This window comes from Artemia franciscana, chromosome 3 (genome assembly GCF_032884065.1).
Source record: "Artemia franciscana chromosome 3, ASM3288406v1, whole genome shotgun sequence".
NCBI lineage: Eukaryota > Metazoa > Arthropoda > Branchiopoda > Anostraca > Artemiidae > Artemia > Artemia franciscana.
In genome coordinates, this window is record NC_088865.1 from 15092091 (window position 1) to 15114793 (window position 22703).

General features: G+C 34.7%; 1 protein-coding gene across 1 annotated transcript in view; it reads left to right on the forward strand.

Moving 5' to 3' along the window:
* Window positions 1-22703, forward strand: part of LOC136024926 (T-complex protein 1 subunit beta-like) — a 59674-nt gene that overhangs the window by 17537 nt on the left and 19434 nt on the right. Inside the window, exons 2-7 of the mRNA XM_065700507.1 lie at window positions 5025-5198; window positions 9117-9252; window positions 11139-11268; window positions 14745-14947; window positions 17696-17796; window positions 21309-21440. Coding sequence (XP_065556579.1) covers window positions 5025-5198; window positions 9117-9252; window positions 11139-11268; window positions 14745-14947; window positions 17696-17796; window positions 21309-21440 — 876 coding nt within the window. The remainder of the gene's footprint in view (window positions 1-5024; window positions 5199-9116; window positions 9253-11138; window positions 11269-14744; window positions 14948-17695; window positions 17797-21308; window positions 21441-22703) is intronic.

A 22703-nucleotide genomic window follows, 5' to 3' on the forward strand; every position in this document is an offset into this window, starting at 1 on the left:
CCTGAATTATGGATCTATAATTTATACCTGTCCATATTTACTGAGATGTGTATTTAGATAGCTGATTTTGACAGTTTTGTGCTTGTTTTCTTTTTGTCATTTAACCACCACCATCCCCTCCCAAATGGTCTCCTATTTCCCTAGGCTATTTACAAACTAGCATAAAAATTAAGAAATTCTTAATTTAAAATATGGAGCATATTTACATTAATCAGACTATCATGTTTACTTCTTTTATAATTCTATTTTCGACTCATTTAATTTATCTTTTTTTTTATCCTGTGTTCAGCAATTTCTCTCAGGCTAAACTGAAGTCCACACAAAGTAACTGGTTTACAGCAGATCAATCAATAAAAAGAATAAAAACAAATTCATTATCAGGTCTGTGCATGGGTCCATTGGAGGGGGAGGGGTACATTGTTAGTGTAATGACTATTATGTTGAAAAAAAACCCATAAAATAAGAAATCTAATGGTACAATTTTTATTTTATGTTCTATCATTGCCTGAAGGAAGTTTTACTACCTTGTGTAAAAAAAAAACTCTTTTGAGCGGTCTAATTGACATTACTGTGAGACATCTCCAACTGCCTTTTTTTTGCAATTTTCCTTTTCTGAATTGCATATGTGATTCCTTTAAAGTGCTTTGTCAAATCATATACAGCATCTTCCATTTTGCTGAAAATTGCTGATTTGCTGAACAAAAATTTGTTACATGGCCAGATTCATGTTTGCCTCAAAATTATTAGCTTTATGATGCAAGACATCCTGAAGAAGCATTCTCACATCCAGAGTATAACAATGAAGTTTTCTGAGCCTGACAACTCCACAATTCAGCAGATTTAGCTTAGTGCAATTTTCAAAGGTTAAGTTACTACAGTTTTAAGCAAGGACTATGCAAAAGGTTGTTCTATGAAACTCCATTTGCAGATACTACTACTTCTGTAGTGCTGATATTACCAGAGGCTAGCCTAAGGAGGCCATTGCCCAATATGCCAGACGTGAATTTTATGAAAGGACTACTGCCTCCTGTACCTTCTAGTGCAGGAGTTGATTTCCCAGCAGTAAAACAAAGACATAGAATTGCTTTACTGTTTCATGCCAACAGTAGATGTGGTAATTGTGAAAAGTCTTATTAGAAGTTGTAACAACGGTGAGGTACCTAGTACTTCAGGTGAAATCACAGATTGTCCTGAAGTAGCTTCTGCCTCTGAAGGTTAAAACATGAAACTCCAAGGAACTTGCTGCTAAGTGAAACCTCACGCTGACCTTTTGTTACATTTTAGTTTAAAACTCCCAGTTAAGGGTCAAAATTAAACCTTGACAATCAGGTGAATTGTTTTTTGCTGAAAGTCACATTTCTAATTGATGCTGAGTAATTTTTGTTTTGCCATATTTACGTATGCTCTGGAATTTTCAGGTGGTTTTGCTGAAACTGATATTCATTATGTTTTATCTAAGGAACAACTTATCTTAGGCCAATTAAAATAAGCACAATATAAGGGATTTTTTTTGAAACAAAAATCGACAATCTAGTTGAAATCAATTCTGAGATACAAACGTAAAAATTTTCAAACTTTTTTTCTTGGTTTTTGAACAAACAGATTCAGCAAAACCACTTTCATGCACCACTATACGACCCAGTACTATATAGGGATGGCCTTGGATGATTTGTCAAAAGCACAAATAGAACCATAAAAATGAGCATGAAATTACCAAATAGTTTGGAGTAATGAATGTAAGTAAGGAGCAACTCAGCTCAATAGTAACCAAAACTCTATTAAAAAATTGAATTTTAATATCAATAAATACATCAAAGGAATCAGCTTGGTATGCTGATTCTAAATATATAAGATTTATCAAGTTTAGTTCTACCCATCAAAAGTTACAAGCCTGAGAAAATTTGCCTGATTTTTGAAATATGAGGAAATACCCTTTCAAATTCAAGGAATCTTAATGAAAATCATGCCTTCCTATTCAGCATACCTGAAAACTCTATTGTAGAGGTTTCAAGCTACTATCTGCAGATATGTGGTTTTTTTGTCAGAAGACATGGATGCATTTTCATTTGTTTTTGTTTTTTATCAGGGGTGGTTGTATAGAAATACTGGTCCTAGAAGATTGAGAGAAGGTGCATTTGAATGGAAATCAAAGTTCTAGTGCCTTTTTAAATGACCAGAAAGATTCGGGGGCAATTAGACCCCCTCCCATCCCCATTTTACCCCAAAATTTGGGATAGCAAGGATAGGCTTGTAAGTTATGAAATTTTTCCATTTTTATGTACAGTATTTGTTATTAGGAAGTATTCAGACATTTTTTTTTATTGGGGGGTTGTGTTTGGTGTGGATTTCTATAGGGAGAATCTTCCTTGGGGAGGAATATTTGACATAACCACTATACAATTTTTTTTTAATTGTTGTACATTCTCTTTGCCAAATTCTTCATGTGGAGATATTCCAGGGAAATTGTCTGGGGGCTATTTTCTTTGTGTTTCAATTTCTGGGAAATACTTTCCATGGAAGGGGGCATTTCTTGAGTGATTGAGAAGCCAATTAGAGATTAAAGTCTTATCCAAATGAAAGAATGCTAAGGTGAGTTTTTCAAGCTGAATTGTCTGCAAGCAATTTTATAGGGAGGGGGATTCTCAGCAAAGATGGAACTGTCTGAAGGGAATTTGATAGGGAGGTGCACTTTATGTTGGATGAAATTTCCATGGGGGGGGGAAGGTATATTTCATAGAGGGTGAGCCAGATTTACTGGCATTATTTGAAAAATGAATAGAAATTATTCTATATATGAAGGGTTGCCCCCTCCTCAATGCTATGCTCTTTACACTAATGTTTGACTGTTTGTCATTTTTTTACAGTGGCTACTGAAGCACAGGGCCGCTTTATTAGAACAGGAAGCCATTGTAAGAGTGCTAACAACTTTAGCATAAAGAGCAAAGTATTGAGGAGGGGGCAACCCTTCTTATACAGAATAAATCTGCCAAACTATTATGCAACAACATCTTAATTACAGCCAGTAGACGCAAGAATAATTAAAAACTTCAAAGATACTTTACAGATTTGAAGTAGTCTTAAAATATATTTCTGACATTGAAGACAAAAAGGTGTACAATATCAATCTCTTAGCGGCTGTGCAATTTGCCCAAAAATGTTGGGGCAACATAGTAAGCAAAACAATAGTCAACTGCTTTCAGTCCTGTGGATTCAAACTTCCAGAAAATTGAGCTGAAACTGAAAATGGGCCAGTTGAAGAACAAAATGAAGTGGGGCTACCAATCTACACATTGGGCCTGAGTGGAATGAGGTGAAAATGCATCTGTCATCAGACAAGATACTAATATTTAAAGAATTTACCACTTACTGGCAAGGGGGTAGCAGGATTCAGCATATTAACTGATGAAGAAATGATAAGATCCCTAACTATTGATGATGGTTCTCCTTCATATGAGGAAGATGAGCCAGTGGACATAACACCTAGAGAAGCCAAAACTGCAGCTTGTACTGTATCTATGTTTTTAGGGAAAAAAGTATTAAACTAGACAATTAGTATAAAGCAAAGAAAAATTAAGATTTTGAACTTCTATTGTAACATAGCTTTCTTTATGTACAAAAGGTAAAATCTCAGTATCATTGAAAGCTGTCAAAAGTTTGGGGTTTGACTCAAACAGCAAAACCATTTCCCTTTTGGTGGTGAGTGTGTCAATCAAAGTGCGTGACCCCACAGGGAACTCCCAACATAGCTAAACTAATGAAATGATAATTCTTTTAGACTGACTTTTATTATCTACTAAATAGGTGTGATAGAACTTTTTTAGGGATTGTCCTTCTCTGAAAGAAAATTCTGCTCCAATTAACCAAATTCTGTTTTTCTAATCATATAAGTTTCATTAAAACTTAATCTTTCTATTGTCAATAAAAACGGGGGGGTGTGGATGTTTCTCCTAAGACTTCAAGGAAAATAGGTGTCAGAATTTAATTTTTGGCTGTTTATTAAGATCTATAGTCTGAATTCTATAAGTTAAAGTAAGACCACCCAGTCACTACTAAATAGTTAAGCCAAAAAGGGTGATCTTTTAAGGTATCAAATCCTCTTGATAATGTTAGGTTGATAGAATAATGTCACTTGGTAGTATCAAGTATCACAAGATCTTTCAAATGACACAAACAAGTGCAAGCAGTAAATCCAAGAAGGATAAGAGAACATTTAGCCAAACGATCCGTAAAACGTTGCGATTTTTGCAGTTTATCCTGTAATACCTTATCTTTTTTTATAATTTGCTGATTTTGTGGATTCATATCCTACTCCTAAATCCATAGGATAAAAGCCTGCACACATACCTGGTATTAGCTATGGAAATCTTTACTTACGTTAAAAAATTCAGAAAAACAAATTCATCAGGAAATGTATCATCATAAAACTGAATAGAGATATTATCATAGCTTCATTGAGCAGGGCTTGTTAACAATATGCTTAGCACTAGATGACATATTTACTACTGACTTTTTTTTAAGAAATACTCATAAATAAACAAAAAATGAAAGCAACTACAAAAACGAGTATTGTTAAGCAATAGAAACCATTCTTTTATCATGGAATTGATCTGTTTCATAATAAACTAGCTGCAAACAAATTAGATCATCCAGTCTCAGGGAATTTAAGAAATAGTTTTGTCTAAAAAAAATCTTATTTTTTATGAAGAACAGAACTACATAGTAAAATCATTTCAAGAATTGGGAAAGTCTGTTCAATTCCCAATTGATTCTGATCCATTAAAGACTATGGTTGTCAAAATTCTATTTAATTGTCCTGTCCAACTTTTGCTGATTTGATTTTATTTGCTACATAAAAGTGTTGTTCAGACTGGGCTGTGAACCTCAGAGCTAAATATATAACATTTTCTTTTTGCCATTATTGACCTTTCTCTGTGTTTAGTAATTTCAAAATCTAAGATTTTATTATCCTATCTTCATGCTTCTTAAAGTTGTAGATAATTAGCTTATATTTACGGTTTTCCTAGGTGTCCTTAAACCCAGTGAGGATATTGAAAGCCGAGGCTGATGAAGAGAAGGCAGAGATTGCACGTCTCTCCTCCTTTATTGGAGCAATTGCCATTGGAGATCTCGTAAAATCCACGCTGGGCCCTAAAGGCATGGATAAGATTCTTGTTGGAATGGGACGAAATGAAGGAGTTGTAAGCCCATTTTTTCATTTTTGGTAGTTGAGAAGCTGAACTTTACTGAGTTGATAATGATTGACTTTTGAGAGGGCGGTGCTCTACCAGTGAAAAATACCTGTTTTAATCATGTATAAATTTGACGATACTTTTGTGTGTTTGAGTACCAGAACAGGGGACTAGTTGTCATCAAAAACCTTCGAATGTTTGTAGCCTGACTGTGAAATTTGAGAGACTGGGTAAAAAAAAATTGCACACACCAATTTTTATAAAGTGGTATTGCAAAACCGATTTGCATAGAGAGATTAATCGAAATTGGTTGTTTTGTTGTTTTATTAGCGATATCCTTTTGAAAGTTTAGTTAGAGCTTTGACATTTAGTCGTTATCATATTATAAACTTTAGATTGACCTATTGTAAGATTTTTTTCTGTGCTTAGTTAAGAAAGCAACCTCTTTTCAATCCGCCAATATGTTTATCATTTCTGTATTCAGTTGAAACGAAAATCTGTGAATAACAGGTACGATGTTTAAGATGGTTATGAACTAAAAACGAGTTTAAACACAAAATAATAATAAAAGTCCATATATTTTGGCTTCACAGCTGGAAGCTGTTATGAACGTCGAAATTATATAAACAAAAAATTAACTTAAATAAAACATTTAAAAAAACAGAACACGCATAAACGCCATACTAAAAAAAAACAGAAAAATGACGAAAAGAATTCAAATTTAAATCACGCAACAATACATAATGACGTAACAGGATGTCTGATATATACTATTGTACATGTGAATGATCTTCTGGGATGGGACTCTTGAAAACTAAATAGGGTTTTATTTCAAAAGAATAGGTTTGTCGTAGGTTAAATTAATTAAAAGCAAATTACGTGTCAAGAAAGTATTTCGTTTGATTAATTTAATGAATCTTCTGCGTTGCTAAACCTGCTTATTGCCTTTTTTTCAAAGGTTATTTATCTTGCATTTTAAAGTCAGACTTATGTATGACCTAATATGTGCAAAACTTCCTTGGAAAATAATAATATTGAATACCTTGTGATAGCGTGGTGCAGAAAATTGTGCCTGTTGATTAAAAGTTTCTAGGTTCAACCCCACGTGTTGCAAGGATAGCGAAAGAAGCAGGAAATCCATTCATGCATTTTTTAATTATTCCGTTTAAAAATTAAACTTATATAAGACTGAACTGGCAAAATCTCTTTATTGATAATATAATAATTAAATTGTTAAGTCTTTATATTTAACACTTTCTTCCCTGTTTTGGATTACTTTTTATTTCTTGAGCAGGCTACTTGACTCCGTTGATTTTGAATTAAAATCGAATAGTTGTAGGCATCAAGCCATGGCTAATTGTAGACAAAACCAAGACAGATAGTCTGATTGAGTGAGAGGCCAATCTGGCATTAATCCCCTCATTAGGATTGTATAAAAAATTATGTTAGTTCATTTGTTAATAGATAAGTCTATTTATTATCCGTCCATGCGTCATTCCTAGGGCAGAAGAGTTAAGGTAGATAGTCATAGAGCTAAGATAATCATAGAATCTATTGTTTTCCAAGTGCTCGGTTAAATGGCACGGTAAAGGGCGGGATTAAGTTTGCCTCTCATATGGGACTGATACTTGTTTGTTATCTTTTAGCAAGGCACGCCTGCCCAGAGTCTCAGGGGGGTTGACTACTTACTAGTGGGCATAAATTATTATAAATTTAATTTAATCGATGCTTACCCTTCGCCATTCATACTGACTCTAGTTATACATGGTTTTGTTGTATTCAATTTTTATATTTTCACTAATACTTTATAATACCCAGCACAAATATTAATTAATTTTGCTTCATCAAACATAACATTGTCGTACGGAAGATCAAACAGACGTTCCACTACTGCTAAATCAGAAGTTTCTGTTTTTTTTTATAATTTAAGAAATAATATATTGCAATATCATGTTGTTTGATTTTATTTTCTAAATTTTTTGGGGTCTCCCTACATTATTTTTTGCACAAGAAGAAGGTATTCACAGCACTTTGCATGTTTTTGGGGAATTATATCTTTGGCTGTATTTTCTAAAGATGTTATAGGTATTTTGAATGTAAAAGCAACTTCGATATTTTGTTTAATTTTTGTTATAAAATTGAGGCATAAAGTTAAAGATATATAATTTTTTTTCTTGTCAATTTGTTTTTCAAAATCTGCGCCTATGTTCCAGCAATTATACTAGCCTAAATATAGCAAAAAGAAAAGGGTTTCTAAATGTATAGGGAAAAAGAGGGGCTTTAAATGGTCAAGCAAAAATTTCTAAAAAGAAAAAGTAAATAATTCGGTCAGATCAACGCTAGCCAAGTCAACAATCACACATCGGGGAGATAAGCCAATGGCGCCAATTGAATAAAATGCGGGCGGTGGGTGAGAATTTTCTTTTCTGATTATTTTTAAAAGAGTACAAGAAAGGTATTTTCGGAATGCTGGGGTGATTTTTGCTTAGACAGAGACGAAACCAAATTAAAAGATTTTTCAATATCTTGTTGAATATAATAAACAAACAAGTAAATTGTATTGATAAAACAGTGTTAAAAGCTATTAAAACTGGCGTTTTTAAAACTCAAAATCACCTTGTCTGTTGAAGCAGCTATATGTAATTTTGATGCTAATTTAGTGATTTTTCTCAACAATCCAGTGATTTTTTTGCTGATTTTTTCATTTTTCTTCGAGAATCTTATGATTTATTTTTTTCACCTGGTGGCAACCCTGTTCAAGTGTACGCGTTATTAAAAACTATTTTAAATTTTTGAAGCATTTAGTAAAAGTAAATTTACTCGAATTTTTGAATAATTGTTGTTTTCTTGTTGAAAAAAGAGATTTTTTTTCAAACTTCTGTTTCCTCCATATTGAAATTTTGTGAAGTGTAGTCCCGGGTTTCAAAAAATGTATGCGTGGTCTTATATTTAAATTAAAGCCTCTTCTTTAGCGCATCCTCATTTTCAGTCCACAAATTACTATGTGTATAATATCACTCTCTGAAATCTATGATATTACAGTGGTAGTTAAAATGTACCTAACCCCCTAAAATATAGCACATTCTAGAATTGAAGATAAATTTACTAGTACCTTTGGTTCAGACTGTAAGATATTCAGTTTGTTGGGATTGATGTTCTGTATTTCAGAAAACCATATCATACCCCATAAAATAAACGAGCACAAGTGGTAAATTAGTACCATGGGTGCTAACATTAGCACCTCGTGTTCTAGAGTTGCTAATTTCATACTGCAAAGGGCGTGTGTTTGTCATGGCGGTATTGAAGCTCTTCCTTGATGTCTTCTCTTTCCTCAAGTGGGGTTTCTTAGCCCATAAAAAGCATACCACACCCCATAAAAAAGTACCACGGATGGTATATTAGTACCAGGGGTGACAACCTTGATTAACTATCTAGTTATATTTCTTAGTAAGAGAGTGATAAATTAGTACCATGGGTGCTAACATTAGCACCTCGTGTTCTAGAGTTGCTAATTTCATACTGCAAAGGGTGTGTGTTTGTCATGGCGGTATTGAAGCTCTTCCTTGATGTCTTCTCTTTCCTCAAGTGGGGTTTCTTAGCCCATAAAAAGCATACCACACCCCATAAAAAAGTACCACGGATGTATATTAGTACCAGGGGTGACAACCTTGATTAACTATCTAGTTATATTTCTTAGTAAGAGATTTGTGTTTAATTCTAGTGGTGCTAACCCAGTATTACAAGGGTGCGTGTTTATCCGGGACAGTATTGAAATACTTTCTTGATTATGCTTTTCTTTTTTCGCTGAGGTTCTTGCCTTTTCTCTAGGGAGATAGAAGTTAGTTTCATGTGTGGATTAATTAATATTACGAATAAATTAATAATTGAATAATTTAAGGTTTGTTAATCCTCCATTGTCTTTCTTAGGTGGAAATGACAAATGATGGTGCAACAATTTTAAAATCAATTGGGGTTGACAATCCTGCTGCCAAAGTCCTTGTTGACATAGCAAAAGGTATGGATGATGAAGTTGGAGATGGCACTACTTCTGTAACTGTGTTAGGTAATAATTTGTTTCTAGCTATTCAATTTAAAAGGATGTGTAATTTTTTTTTACTTGGAAAGCTTTCTCTCAACTTCTCTGAAGTTTTTGTCATAGATAAGCAGAAAATCGATTTTGTAACGGAAGCATAAATGTAGCTGGCTTGAGCACCTATTTTTGATGATGTGGTTTACCTATGTTAAAAAATAACCTTGGAAGGAAAGTGATGGGTCATTGGAGCAATAAAAATTGTATTTTAATTCAAAATTAAGGCGTATTCTATTAATTTTTAATAGATTCAACTAACTTATCCAATTGAATTCAAAAAATACTTTGATGAATAAGACTTTCTTAAGAAACTGCATCTTAAAACCAGCTCTTGATGCATGTTTGAGAAATATTCTTTCCCCGCCTCACTAGAATTTGTTTGCACCTTTTGTTGTTTACCCCTTTCGGTCCATGAATTATTGTAGCATTTGTAGCATTAATTGTAGCATTTTAACAATCATTATATTTTACTAATAACATTGAGTACAAACTCAGATACAGCTTCAGTTAATCTTCGAAACTAAACTATATGGAATATATATCATAGATACACAGAAGACATAAACACTATATTCTGTAATGGGAGCCTGAAGATGTTTTCTTTAGTGCCTACTGTTAATATTCTGTAGCGGGAGCGTGAAGATAGCTCTCTTTAATACCTACTGTTACTAATGGTATTGCTAGGAATAGGAAAAAAGCTCCCATGAGACTATATATTGCTTCGTGTTTATTAAGGGCACTAGATTAACAACTAAGCAAAATTGACAAGAGAGGTGTGTTGTATATTGAAAGCCAAAGGTGAAAAGCTTAATGGAAGATCAAAAGAATTCTCTGGGAGATATTGTGATAAAAATGGGATCTTTTTACTAATGTTAATAGTATGCATGCCCAGTACGTGAAAGGAAATAATCACAAGGACTAAAGTATTGCGGCCTTAAAATGGTGTTTGCCAAATTGCATGCAAGATCCTGGATTCAGCAAGGTGTATTATGCCCACCTTTAAAATGTATCTATGAAGCCTTTTTGAATAATTTAGTTTTTTCCCTATAGGAGTTGCATGATTCATTTTAACTCCATGGACGCATTCTCATATCTTTGAAACGTTCAAAAGATTTTCATCTGATAATGTAATTGATCGTAGAGGCGTCGATAGGGCCCTTGAATGAGTGACTTGGCGTTCTTTGATCGTCTGTGTTTCTTAAAAGGTTGTTAGATCTTTTAATTGTGACTTAATTAGTTCTCCCCTAATTTTCTATGATCCCCTATTCTATTTGGTGAGGTCAGAAAGAAAAGATACGGGAGCCTAATTGATCATTGACCCCGTCACTAGTTAAGTATTTATTACGTCAGATAATTAATGATGATTGTGTTGAACGAGGTTCGATAATATAACTTGTGACCAGCCATGAATACAGATGCCCCCCCCCCCTCTTTCCAGTATTCATCATAATTTGCCTTTATTGGATCGCGTATGGACTGGCATATTTTTACTTGATTGATTTTAAAAGTTTAGAAAGTCTGATAGTAAAAGCAATTTCTGCTAGGCAAGATTTGAATAAGCTAGCGGAAATGTGGGAATGATTTTTAACTGATGAATTTGTCGGGGGGTGATTTTGATATCTAGTATTGATTCAGTAAGTGAGTTATCTGTGTCATCCTAAGTTATAGAGGGGAATATAGGCAGCAAGAAAAAATGGTTAGATGGATGGCCTGGATATCTGGACTTGACTGAATTTTTACACGTAATTGTCGAAATTCTTGTAGTTGGGGTGGGAGGTGTATTTCTTGGGATTTTCTAAAGGTGGTTAGAGTGCTCTTCTTTTATGCAGATTGGTATAAATAAAGATTTTTTTTTCTAGCATCAGAATTGTTACGAGAAGCTGAAAAGTTGATCGAAATGAAATTTCATCCACAAACTATCATTTCTGGGTGGAGAAAAGCTGTCAAAGCCGCGAAAGAGGCTCTTGAAAAATCCACAAAAAATAATAGGTATACCGTGATTAATTTTTTATTTTAATTTCTTACCATATCTTCTTCTCTTTTTTTTTGTATGTTACTCCTAACGAGGGTTGTGCAAGGATAAAAAAAAACAAATCTAGCTGTTTATAAGCTATATCGTCATCGAGATATCGACAATCTCGTATCGTATCTTGTATTTCTGTATTTAATGTGTGACAAGAGCAACACATTCCTTTTGTCCAATTTTTGCGTGTGTTCTTTTTTTCATATTAGGTGGATTTAGAATTACTGGAAGAAAGTGATAAGGATCTAGCCTTCCTTTTTTTACGGAAACTGTGGACTTCTAGTCGATTTAATTGAAATGTAGTTTAATAAGCCTAGGTCAGAGAGGACTATGTGAAATTCTCCTGCTAATTTTTCTTCTTCCAGCCACGATATGCGCTCCAGGGGAAAGCTCCATGAAAGCAGGCTACAGTTTCGGATTGATTCAGTTGAATTATGAAAGTTGTTTAGGTATACTAGGGTTCCCCCTCCCATTGCTAAAATGTTTTGTTAGAATAATAAATCGAAAAATTGAAATTTCAAAGGACTATATCCCCTTGAAAGTGCTGCCATCTATTTCTACAATTCATTTCTGTTTCTGAGTTTGGCTAAGTTTGCTATTCTGTCTTTTGTGTTTGAATTGAGGCAGGGAAATGGTGTCACATGTGCCTCTTGAACTTCAAGATTTTTCTCGGTGCTGAAGAAATTGCTGGTTTTCTCTTAGCTTCTATCTTAGCTTTGATAGAACATCGGCCCACACCAAGACGATCAGTTTCTTTTTTAATGATGGTCAATGCTACTTGAGGAGCTGAGAATGACTACCGATTCAATTTTTTGATGCGGTATCAAAAAATTTATTGTTTGATGTCAAAACCAGATTTATTGTTGAAACAAGTGCTAAAAGATGTTCCTTTGTTATCTTCATTCGACCCCTTCTCCGACCTCCAAATCACTCGAAACTTTTGGGACAAGAAACTTTGGGCGAAAGGAAGAGAGTGACTTAATGTTCAGAGGTATTGTCGCTTTTGAGTCACGCTTAAGTTTCAGACAAAATTTCAGCTCGATTTTCTGCAAATTTTGTTACAGTCAAAATAGCTTTAAACAAGAGATTTTAGACCAGGCGATAGCAAGCGTCAAGGTTTCATTATTTGGAGATATCATCTCCAATTTGGAGATGTCCATTATCACAGAGTAACTTGTAGGTAAGAATCTTAAAAAGTGTTGATCCTCAGGGGTGGGGTTAGATATTGGTCGTAATTTGTCTACCTGTTATTCGTTTTAATACATTTTAAGTTTGGAAACTTTTTCTTCGTGCAGGGGCTATGCAATGATTGTAAATAATACCCTAACATCGTGCAGTGGCTTAGCAATTAATAGTACAGTTTTTATGTGGTAATCAATCAGTAACAGACGGTGTGTCATCTTTGAGCTTTTATGGCACTTGGTATTAACCAAGTGACATATAGTGATCGCAAATTCTGTCGGTCTGTCCCGGTTCTGCTACTTTAGCCACTTCCAGGTAATCTAGGACGATGAAATTTGGCAGGCGTATCAGGAACTGGACCAAATTAAATTAGAAATAGTCGTTTTCCCGATTTGATCATCTGGGGGGGGGGGGTTAATTCGGAAAAAGTAGAAAAATTGAAGTATTTTTCACTTACGGAAGGGTGATGGATCTTAATGAAATTTGATGTTTGGAAGGATATCGTGTCTCAGAGCTCTTATTTTAAATCCTGACCAGATCCGGTGACATTGGGGAGAGTTGATTCTCCCCTGAAATTCTGAAAAATTAGAAACAAATGACGTAATTTTAACCTACGAAGGAGTGATCGGATCTTCGTGAAACTTTATGTTTAGAAAGACCTCGTAACTCAAATCTATTATTTTAAATCCCGACTGGATCGAGCGTCATCGGGGGGGGGGGGGGCGGAAATCTTGGAAAATACTTAAAGCAGAGAGATCAGGATGAAATTGGGGGGAGAATAAAAAAAGTCCAAGATACGTGACTGACGTAACCAGACCGGATCCGCTCTCTTTGGTGGAGTTGGGGGGGGGGGAATAATTCGTAAAAATTATAAAAAATGAGGTATTTGTAAATTACGAACTGGTGATCAGATCGAAATGAAATTTGATATTTAGAAGAATCTTGTGCTTTAAAGCTCTTATTTTAAATTCTGACCAGGTCCTGTAACATTGGGGGGAGTTGGAGGGGGAAACTGGAATTCTTGGAAAACGTGAAAATTTGGGTGTCTTATCTTGTGAATAGGTGATCGGAGCTTTGATATATAGAAGGATCTTATGTCTAAGATGCTCCATTTTCGACTCGAATCGGATGCGGGGACATCAGGATCAGGGGGTTGGAGAGGGGAAACAGAAATCTTGGAAAACACTTAGAGTGGAGAGATCGGAATGAAACTTGATGAGAAGAATAAGCACAAGTTCTAGATACGTGATCGACATAATTGGAACGGATTCGTTCTCTTTAGAGGAGCTGGGGGGTGTTAATTTGGAAAAATAGAAATATTGAGGTATTTTTAACTTAAGAATGGGTGACCGGATCTTAATGAAATTTGATATTTAGAAGGAACTCATGTCTCAGAGCTCTTATTTCAAATCCCAACCAGATCTGTTGACATTGGGGGGAGTTGGAGGGGAAAATCGGAAATCTTGAAAAATGCTTAGAGTGGAAGAATCGAAATGAAGCTTGGTGGGTAGAATAGGCAAATGTCGTAGATGTGTGATTGACGTAACCGTTCTGGATTCGCTCTCGTTGAGGGAGTTAGGGAGTGTTGTTCAGTACTTTGGCGAGTTTGGTGCTTCTGGACGTGCTAGGACGATGAAAATTGGTAGACGTGTCAGGAAGCTGCACAAATTGACTTTATAAAATCGTTTTCCCTGATTCGACCATCTGGGAGGCTGAAGGGAGATAAAAAATAAGACATTTATAACATACGAGTGGGTGACCGGATCTTAATGAATTTGGATATTTAGAAGGACATCGTGACTCAGAGCTTTTATTTTAAATCCTGACCGGCATTAAGCCTCTGATTTTCCTTTTAAGTCAATCTATTGATTATTAGAATTTTGTTAGAGCTCATACCATATGAGCTCTTGGCTCTTCTGGCCTCATCACAAGTGCCATATGAGCTCTTAGCTCTTGTTTTGTATATTTGCCATTTAATTTATTACTCTAGTTCAGGTAGAAAATCAATTCTGCTGCATCAATTGATGAATAAAACAGTGTTCATTATAATCATTAGTAATAAAATGGTTTCACTTAGCCAATGATGGGTATCTGCTTTTTGATCGACTGAATTTTTGGATTCAATATATTTTTTTTTGTCTGTTTTTTTTCATGTAATCTAATAAGGCTAAATGAGGGAGGGCTAAAAACTTCACAGGGCTAAATGATGGGATTAAATGTTTATTCTTGTAAAACTCTAATCATCATTATGTATTTATAGCGAAAATCAAGAGGCTTTCAAAAATGACTTGCTGAACATCGCAAGAACAACGCTTAGTTCCAAGATCCTAAGCCAGCACAAAGATTTCTTTTCTAATCTTTGTGTTGATGCGGTCCTTCGTCTAAAGGGTTCTGGAGACCTGACCGCTATTCAAATAATAAAGATCAGTGGTGGAACCCTTCTAGATTCATTTCTGGATTCTGGTAAGTGTTTTTGCAGGCATTCACGTAGAAAGGGGGTGGGGGCTCATGAATTTTATGTGTAAATTTTTCCATAGCTTTTAAATGCGTCAGAAGTTTTTTGCCCTTTTGACCAAAACACTCCCCTGGGAATAGGTTTTAGCTTCTGTGCTTGGGGTAGAAGAAACCAAAAAAGACAGTGTACAGTTGTTGCCGTAGCTGGAGAAACGTGTGACTTTTTGACTGCTTAGAGAGTTGTAATTTATTTATTTTTGATATATATATATATATATATATATATATATATATATATATATATATATATATATATATATATATATATATATATATATATATATATATATATATATATATGCATGAACGCAATTATCCTAACTATCATCTTCAATTCTGGCATGTTTTGACTTCGCTGTCGCTTGTCTTCTAACCCCATTTTTCTTTTTTCTTCATTTTGGATTTTCATTACTTATAACAATTTGCCCATACCTTTACTTTAGCTGCTCTAATTGGTCTAGTTTAACATGGTGGTCCAGGTTGTAAATTTGTTAGTTGTTCAGGTGATGGGACAAAACTTCTTTTTCTTCCAACGAGTTATCATTTATAATTCTTTTAAATTTTCACTGTGGGTCTTATCTCATTGTATAGTCCAGGTTGTTGATTTTCAGCCATGGTGAATTCAATTTCTTTGGGGTTTTCTTTTGGTCTTAATCACGTTTGATGGTCCAGGTAGTTCACAAGAATCATTATTTTAATTCTCAAAGATATTTGATTATTAAAGCAAGCCCGATTTCTACTAAGCTTCAATTTTATGGGTTTTTTTTCAAGGTTTTTGAATTGTTGTAATCCCTTGTCAAAATATATAAAAAATTTCCTCTTCAAGCAATTCAGTTTTTCCTCTTCAAGCAATTTAGTGTAAGCTTTTCCATCCATGAAAATCTTCAATTTTTCCAAATAAGTGTGGCAACGTTATTGCAATACTGCAATGATCTATACAAAAATGATGTCACTGATATGAATAATTTGTTTCCAAAATGAAGGCTCTTAAGGATTTTCTCAAACATCTGACGTATCTAAATCGAGCTTTTAGGCCAGAATATCCTATAAATTTTTCCCAAAAAATATGGGGTCATTTTCGAGAGAAAATAAATAAATGTACAATTATTGCTCACTTAAAAAGATAATATATATATATACATATATATATAAATAATTTATTATTTATGACAATTAATTATTTATATGATAATGGAACCTGTGTTTTCATGTTCACATCAAATTAGTATTTTCTGAAAGATTACACCGTTTTTCTAATGGTGGATGTTTTTAGCCAGTAGTTAAATAAATTCGAGGGGTTAAAATAACGGTGCCAAGCCCTGCTATCTCACTGGCTCATTTTTTTATTTGGTAAATGGGCTGGTGGAAATAAATGACGTAAAATCAGCGGAAGAAATTGGGCTTAGTCGGTAAAAAAAGAGGCAATTTTAATAATGTAATATTGCCCAAATTAGTTGGTAAATGTGATGATTATCCGGTCGGTAATATCTATTGGCTCCCCTCCCCAAATATCATGGCTAGTGACGCCTGCTACAATGCTAGCCTGTTTTTTGCATTATAAGCATTTTGGGGGTAAAATTTGGTTTGTATTGGCCATTTTAAGCTGGTGGTGATGACAAGTAATGGATGATCATAAAGAATAATTAAGTTCTAGAACAGATCATAGGCGGGAGAAATTCTTCTCCCACAAAGTGCTACAGACTTTCCGCAACTTTGGACTACGTGAGATCGAAAGCCTGGCAAATATTCATCCGGTCTTTGTTTAGTATTAGCTTTAACTACCTTCAAAGAAATCCACAAAGGTTTACTTCTATAAGGTAATATTAACCAAACATGGGCCTTCTCGACTAATTCGCTTATGAGGCTTTTCCTCAAAGATAATGGAGATGCAGCCTTTTTTCACTTTGAGTATACCTAAGCCACTCTTTGGTAGTAGTAATGATGAACGACCTTGAACTGCTTCATTCACTAAAATCAGTCCCTGAAAGCGGCCACATTTATTCAATACAGACGTATTTTGCCCAAATTTTCAAACTAGGGTTCAATGTTAGTAAGGAAGTAAGTACTTGGGATAAGGAAGAAGTATTTAGGGAGGAGGCAAGGGCAGGATGGTCTTACTTTTGCCCAATATGTGGAAGTATGGATGAGAGTGTGGGTTATGTATTGGTTGAGTGTGAAGAATTGACTGAGTGCGCAAATGAAGTATATGGAGATTTAGGATTGATGGGAGATGGCTAGTGAATGTATTGAGTGATGAATGTTTTGCGACTGTTACAAATTTAGGATGATATCCCAGGCTGGTTATGGAAACACAGAAGAAGAATTTTTTTATATGTTTTTTTCATTGTTAATGTAATGTCAATTATTTAGAATTTAATTTTCTTTTTTATTTTATGTTGCTATAGCCCTAGGGCTTTTAGTGCATTAAAACGTACTTACTGTTAAGACTCAAGGCGTTTTTATGTCATTCATTATTAAAGCTTATAGTATTAACTTTTTTTATTACTTAACACCAATTGTGAACAAAAAACTTAACAAAACCACATCTCCTAGAAATACCATGGCATGGTATGAAGGAGGGATAATAATAAAAAATCATGGCCTGTTATGCTGATTTTACAATATCCTATTAAGGTTTTTATAAAATTTGATCTGGTTTCTGCTGTTTAAGCTGTATACTTTCACCTTTTTTTTAAGGTTTCCTTTTGAACAAAAAACCTGGCGTGAATCAACCGAAGAGAATAGAAAACGCCAAGATACTTATTGCAAACACGCCCATGGACTATGATAAGATTAAAGTATGTCTCTTTTCATCTTCTTCTTTTAGTTTCTATAATTCTATTTGATTGCTCTCAACCCGTGAGTTTAGGCTTTTGATTACAGTATTAGTTTTGCGAGTTTGACTCTTGATCTGTATGAAAGTGTTATTTTTGTTATCTCAAACCTGCGTAGCTAAAATGTAAATATGTAGATACATAATTAACAAATAAAATTTTAATGCAGGGATTAAAAATAAACTAAAATATGCCCTTATGTCTGGGACCCTTTATCCATAAAAAAAAATAGGGGGTTACGTCAAAAAAGATAATTGCATAAAAATATGGTAAGGTGAAAAAATTATTTATTATTTAAAGATAAATTATTACAATCATAACCATGAAAGAAACGAAAGAGTTCACGTCTTGAAAAATATAGTTATTCTATAAAAGCTCTAAACTCTTATGGTAACAAAACACTGTCCAAATCCAGTCTAACTGAGGATTAATGACGCATTGCTAGGAGTATGGGTATCTTATAAAAATGGAACCTGACATAATTGCAAAAGAACCACTAATGCCGTCTAGTGTTGGTGTTCCATGGTATTTTCAAGCCTCGCTTTTTTTTAGATTGAAGTTAGATACTTGTCAGTACATTTTACCAATTGCACTCATTTTGCCTAGTTATTGTAATAAAGAAAAATGCCGAAAGTCAGATGGCGTTGGAGATTTTTTCGACAATTTCGCCAGTTTCCCTCTTATAATTTATCCATACTCTTGAAAGTACAGCTCGAAAAAGTTGATAAGACATAAAAAAATGAAATAATCTTTTAATTCCAACATCTTACGCATAACCCTAGTCAGTACAATTACAATTGATTGAAATCAGAATAGAGAAAAGGCTTTCTTGAAACAATTAAGCTATAAAGAGTGAATCTTCCTCGTTTTTTTTTTTTCGTTTTTTGTTTTTTAGTCTGGTGTCTGTGCAGGTTCTAAAACACATACGGGTGCCGCATTTTTAAGTTTCGATTCTTGACATATATATTTTTGTAAATTTAGCTTTCTGATTTGTATAAGAGAACTACCTTGTTTAGGGAACTGATTTGAACAGTTTTACAAAAAAAAAATTTAACAATTAAACTGAGGTATTTAAGTTTCTTCTATTTGTTTTTTAGAAAAGTGGAAAAAACTTAACCGAACGTTTAAAAATTGTTTAAGCGAATCATTAAGCGTCATAATGGATTGATTGGGGATCAATCTATTGGTCTTGATTTTGAAATATCAAGCTATGCTATATGTATTTAGAATGTTGCAAGACTGTGAGATTTGTAAAAATCTTTCGTCCTTCAAAGGAATTGTGCTTTCTCTTTTTCTAAAAGGGTTTATGTTTATTTCTATAAAACTTATACGAATACTCTGTGTTAATGTAAAGCATTTACTGCACCCAGTTTTTATGTAGGTTAGCCTACGTCCTGCTTTTTTTTGTAAGATTAACTGAGAGTTGTCCTCGTTAATGTTAGGTTAATAACATTATTCACTAATTCATTTCCTATTAAGATTAAGTAGTGATTACTTAACATGGAACAACAATATTACTTGACATTGGGACAGTAAATCCTCCACTTAGAAGAACGTGGAAAGGCGTAAAATTAATTATTATTATTATTTTTTTTATGAAAGTCGAAAGCTATGAAATTAGCTTCCTTTATTACCTTTAACTATGGGTGCTTGGTTTAAGGGATTTTCACCCTCAAAGGGATCACGTTCTATGGTCCATACCCTTAAGATCGAAGTAATTATCACTATTTTTTATTAGTTTCTTGTATAAGTTCCAACTATTTAGCCGCATGTCGAGAAAATATTAGTTTCCAATCTATTTCTATTCTCCTACCATTGGTTTTCATCCTCGTCCATTTCAATTAAACTGGTGACTCAGGCAGTGCAATGGCGTCAATTTGAGGTGGCCTGTGCTCCCTCGATTTTTGTATCTCCCCCTAGGTCTTGAAGAAATGTCTTTTTGGGGGGGAGGGGGGAATTTTCATTGTAAAATGCCTCTTTTCGTGTGATTGATAATAATTATGCCTAGACGTGTATTTCTAGTTAAGCAGGCCTGCAAATCAAACCGATTTGATACATTAGCTGGGGGGGGGGGAATTTTTTCATTTATTTATTGAAAACCGTAATAACAAAAAGGACGACGCATTGCCAAAAAAAAAAAAAAAAAAAAAAAAGCACAGAAAGAAAGAAAAAATATAACGTTGAACAAGAAACATATATGTAAATTACATTAATTATTACATAGATATAAATCTCTGCCCTGAAAATGGGCCTAAATCGTGGCCGGTTAATTTTCTGTTGTGTTTTGCAATATACTGAGAAATATCTTGTACAGGGTCTGTAATTTGTGTTTCTGGATTATTGATGGTCGTTTCTGTGCCTAATTGAGAGACGTAATAAAAGCCTTATAAATTTCCTTTTGCTAAAAAGAAAAACAATGAACTGATTTTTGATTGGTCGGATTTTGTGTGGATATTCCAAAATTAAGCAATATGGAAGATATGAAGGAAGATGTGGCGGTTAGAATCATAGGTGATTGAGAAAAAAATGCTTGAAGTATCAAGAGGGAGACAAAGGGAGGGAGAGTTGATAACTTCCGCCCAATGGGAGCAAAGCTAAAGGAGGACTGTCAAAAGTGTTCATATTAATGAGAATAATATCAAGAGAGGTGTTTTCCCTACTAGTAGGTATTTTAACCATTTCATTAACTTTAAGAGAGAAGCAAATTGAATCCATTATAAGATCACTGGCGTCACCAACTGATAAAAAGTCCAGTATTGGGAAACTTAGAAATAGTAAAATCAGCACTTATCTGCAATTGCTGGATTATCTGCTTTTTCTGAATCTTAGAATCTTTTCTGAATCTGGACTTATCTGCATTTTTTGAATCCATATTTGGTTTATTGAGTAATTGGACACAGCTATTTAAAAAATATTATAGAGACAGGGAATTATTTCGGCCTGATACTTAACCAAAGTGTTTTATTATACTCAGCCAAACTAGAGTCAGAAATAATTTTGGGGTAAGGGTAGCTCTTAGTAAAAAACGAGACACCACCGCCTTATTTTCTGAGAAGGTGATTCTTTTTTAAGAAAGGACAAGGGCGTGTAATGTAGCTCGATTTTAGTTCGTGTGTTTTTCAGTTTGAATTTAAGCTTGAGAGGTGTTTTTAGGCACTGGGTTTGAAGTGTGTTTTGAGCGAGTTCGTCGAAAATTGTTTTCAGGTTATGTGTGTTCAATCCAGCGAAATTTTAAAGCGTTTAAATCTTACGGGTTCCAAGCGTGTTGGACAATGGTTCCTCAAAAGTGTAACAAGTAAGAATAGCATGGTTGAACACGGGTTCTGAGAAGGCATTCGCCCGTGTTAAACCCGGTACTCAAAACGATAGTCTGCACAACCCGTGCTGGATGTGGGTGACCTGAAAACAAGGCTTTGGTCAAGTTGTTATCTACCACCTTATTTTTTTTCTTATTTAAAGTGTTTTCTTTTGCAGAGATATTTGGTTCCCGAGTTCAAGTAGATTCTACAGCCAAAGTAGCTGAATTAGAATTAGCAGAAAAGGAGAAAATGAAGGAAAAAGTAGACAAGATTCTGTCGCATAATATCAATGTATTTATCAACAGGCAAGTTCTAATTTCATCACCTATTTTTGTGGCACTTTCTACTGGATACTTTGATCTGATACATATTGTGCTATGTTGTGGTACTAAAACGTACTTGTAGCATCGGATATTTCTACCGATTAAATTGTTTATAACTCCACGTAATATTTTGGGTCTGGACCCTCTTCTATAGGTCTCATTTTTATGGCACTTGGTAAATACCAAGTGGCATATAGCGATCGCAAATTCTGTCGGTTGGTTTGTCAGTCGGTCCCGGTTTTGCTAGTTTAGGCACTTCCAGATAAGCTAGGACGATGGAATTTGGCAGATATATCAGAGTCCAGACCAGATTAAATTAGATATAGTCGTTTCCCCGAGTCGATCATCTGGGGGCGTGGAGTGGGGGGGACGCGGTTAATTCGAAAAATTAGAAAAAATGAGGTATTTTTAACTTACGAACGGGTGATCGGATCTTAATGAAATTTGATATTTAGTAGGATATCGCGTCTCAGAGCTCTCGTTTTAAATTCCGACCGGATCCGGTGACATTGGGGGGAGTTGGAGGGGGGAACCTAAAATTTTGGAAAACGCTTAGAGTTGCGGGATCGGGATGAAACTTGGTGGGAAAAATAAGCACAAGTCCTAGATACGTAATTGACATAACCGGAACGGATTCGCTCTCTTTGGAGGAGTTGGGGGGGGGAGGGTTAATTCTGAAAAATTAGAAAAAATGAGGTGTTTTTAACTTACGAAGGAGTGATTGGATCTTAATGAAGTTTCATATTTAGAAGCACCTCGTTACTCAGATCTCTTATTTTAAATCCCGACCGGACCCAGTGTTATTGGGGGAGTTGGGGGGGGGGGGGCAAATCTTGGAAAACGCTTAAAGCATAGAGATCAGGATAAAACTTGGTGGGAAGAATAAGCAGAAGTCCTAGATATGTGGTTGACATAACCGGACTAAATACACTCTCTTTGCGGGAGTTGGAGGGGTGTTAATTCGGAAAAATTAGAAAATCGAGATATTTTTAACTTACGAACGGGTGATCCGATCTTAATGAAATTTGATATTTAGAAGGATACCGTGTTTCAGAGCTTGCATTTTAAATCCCGACCGGATCCGGTGACATTAGGAGAGTTGGAAGGGGGAACCTAAAATCTTGGAAAACGCTTAGAGTGGAGGGATCGGGATGAAACTTGGTGGGAATAATAAGCACAAGTCCTAGATACGTGATTGGTATAACTGGAACGGATTTGTTCTCTTTGGGGGAGGGTTAATTCTGGTAGA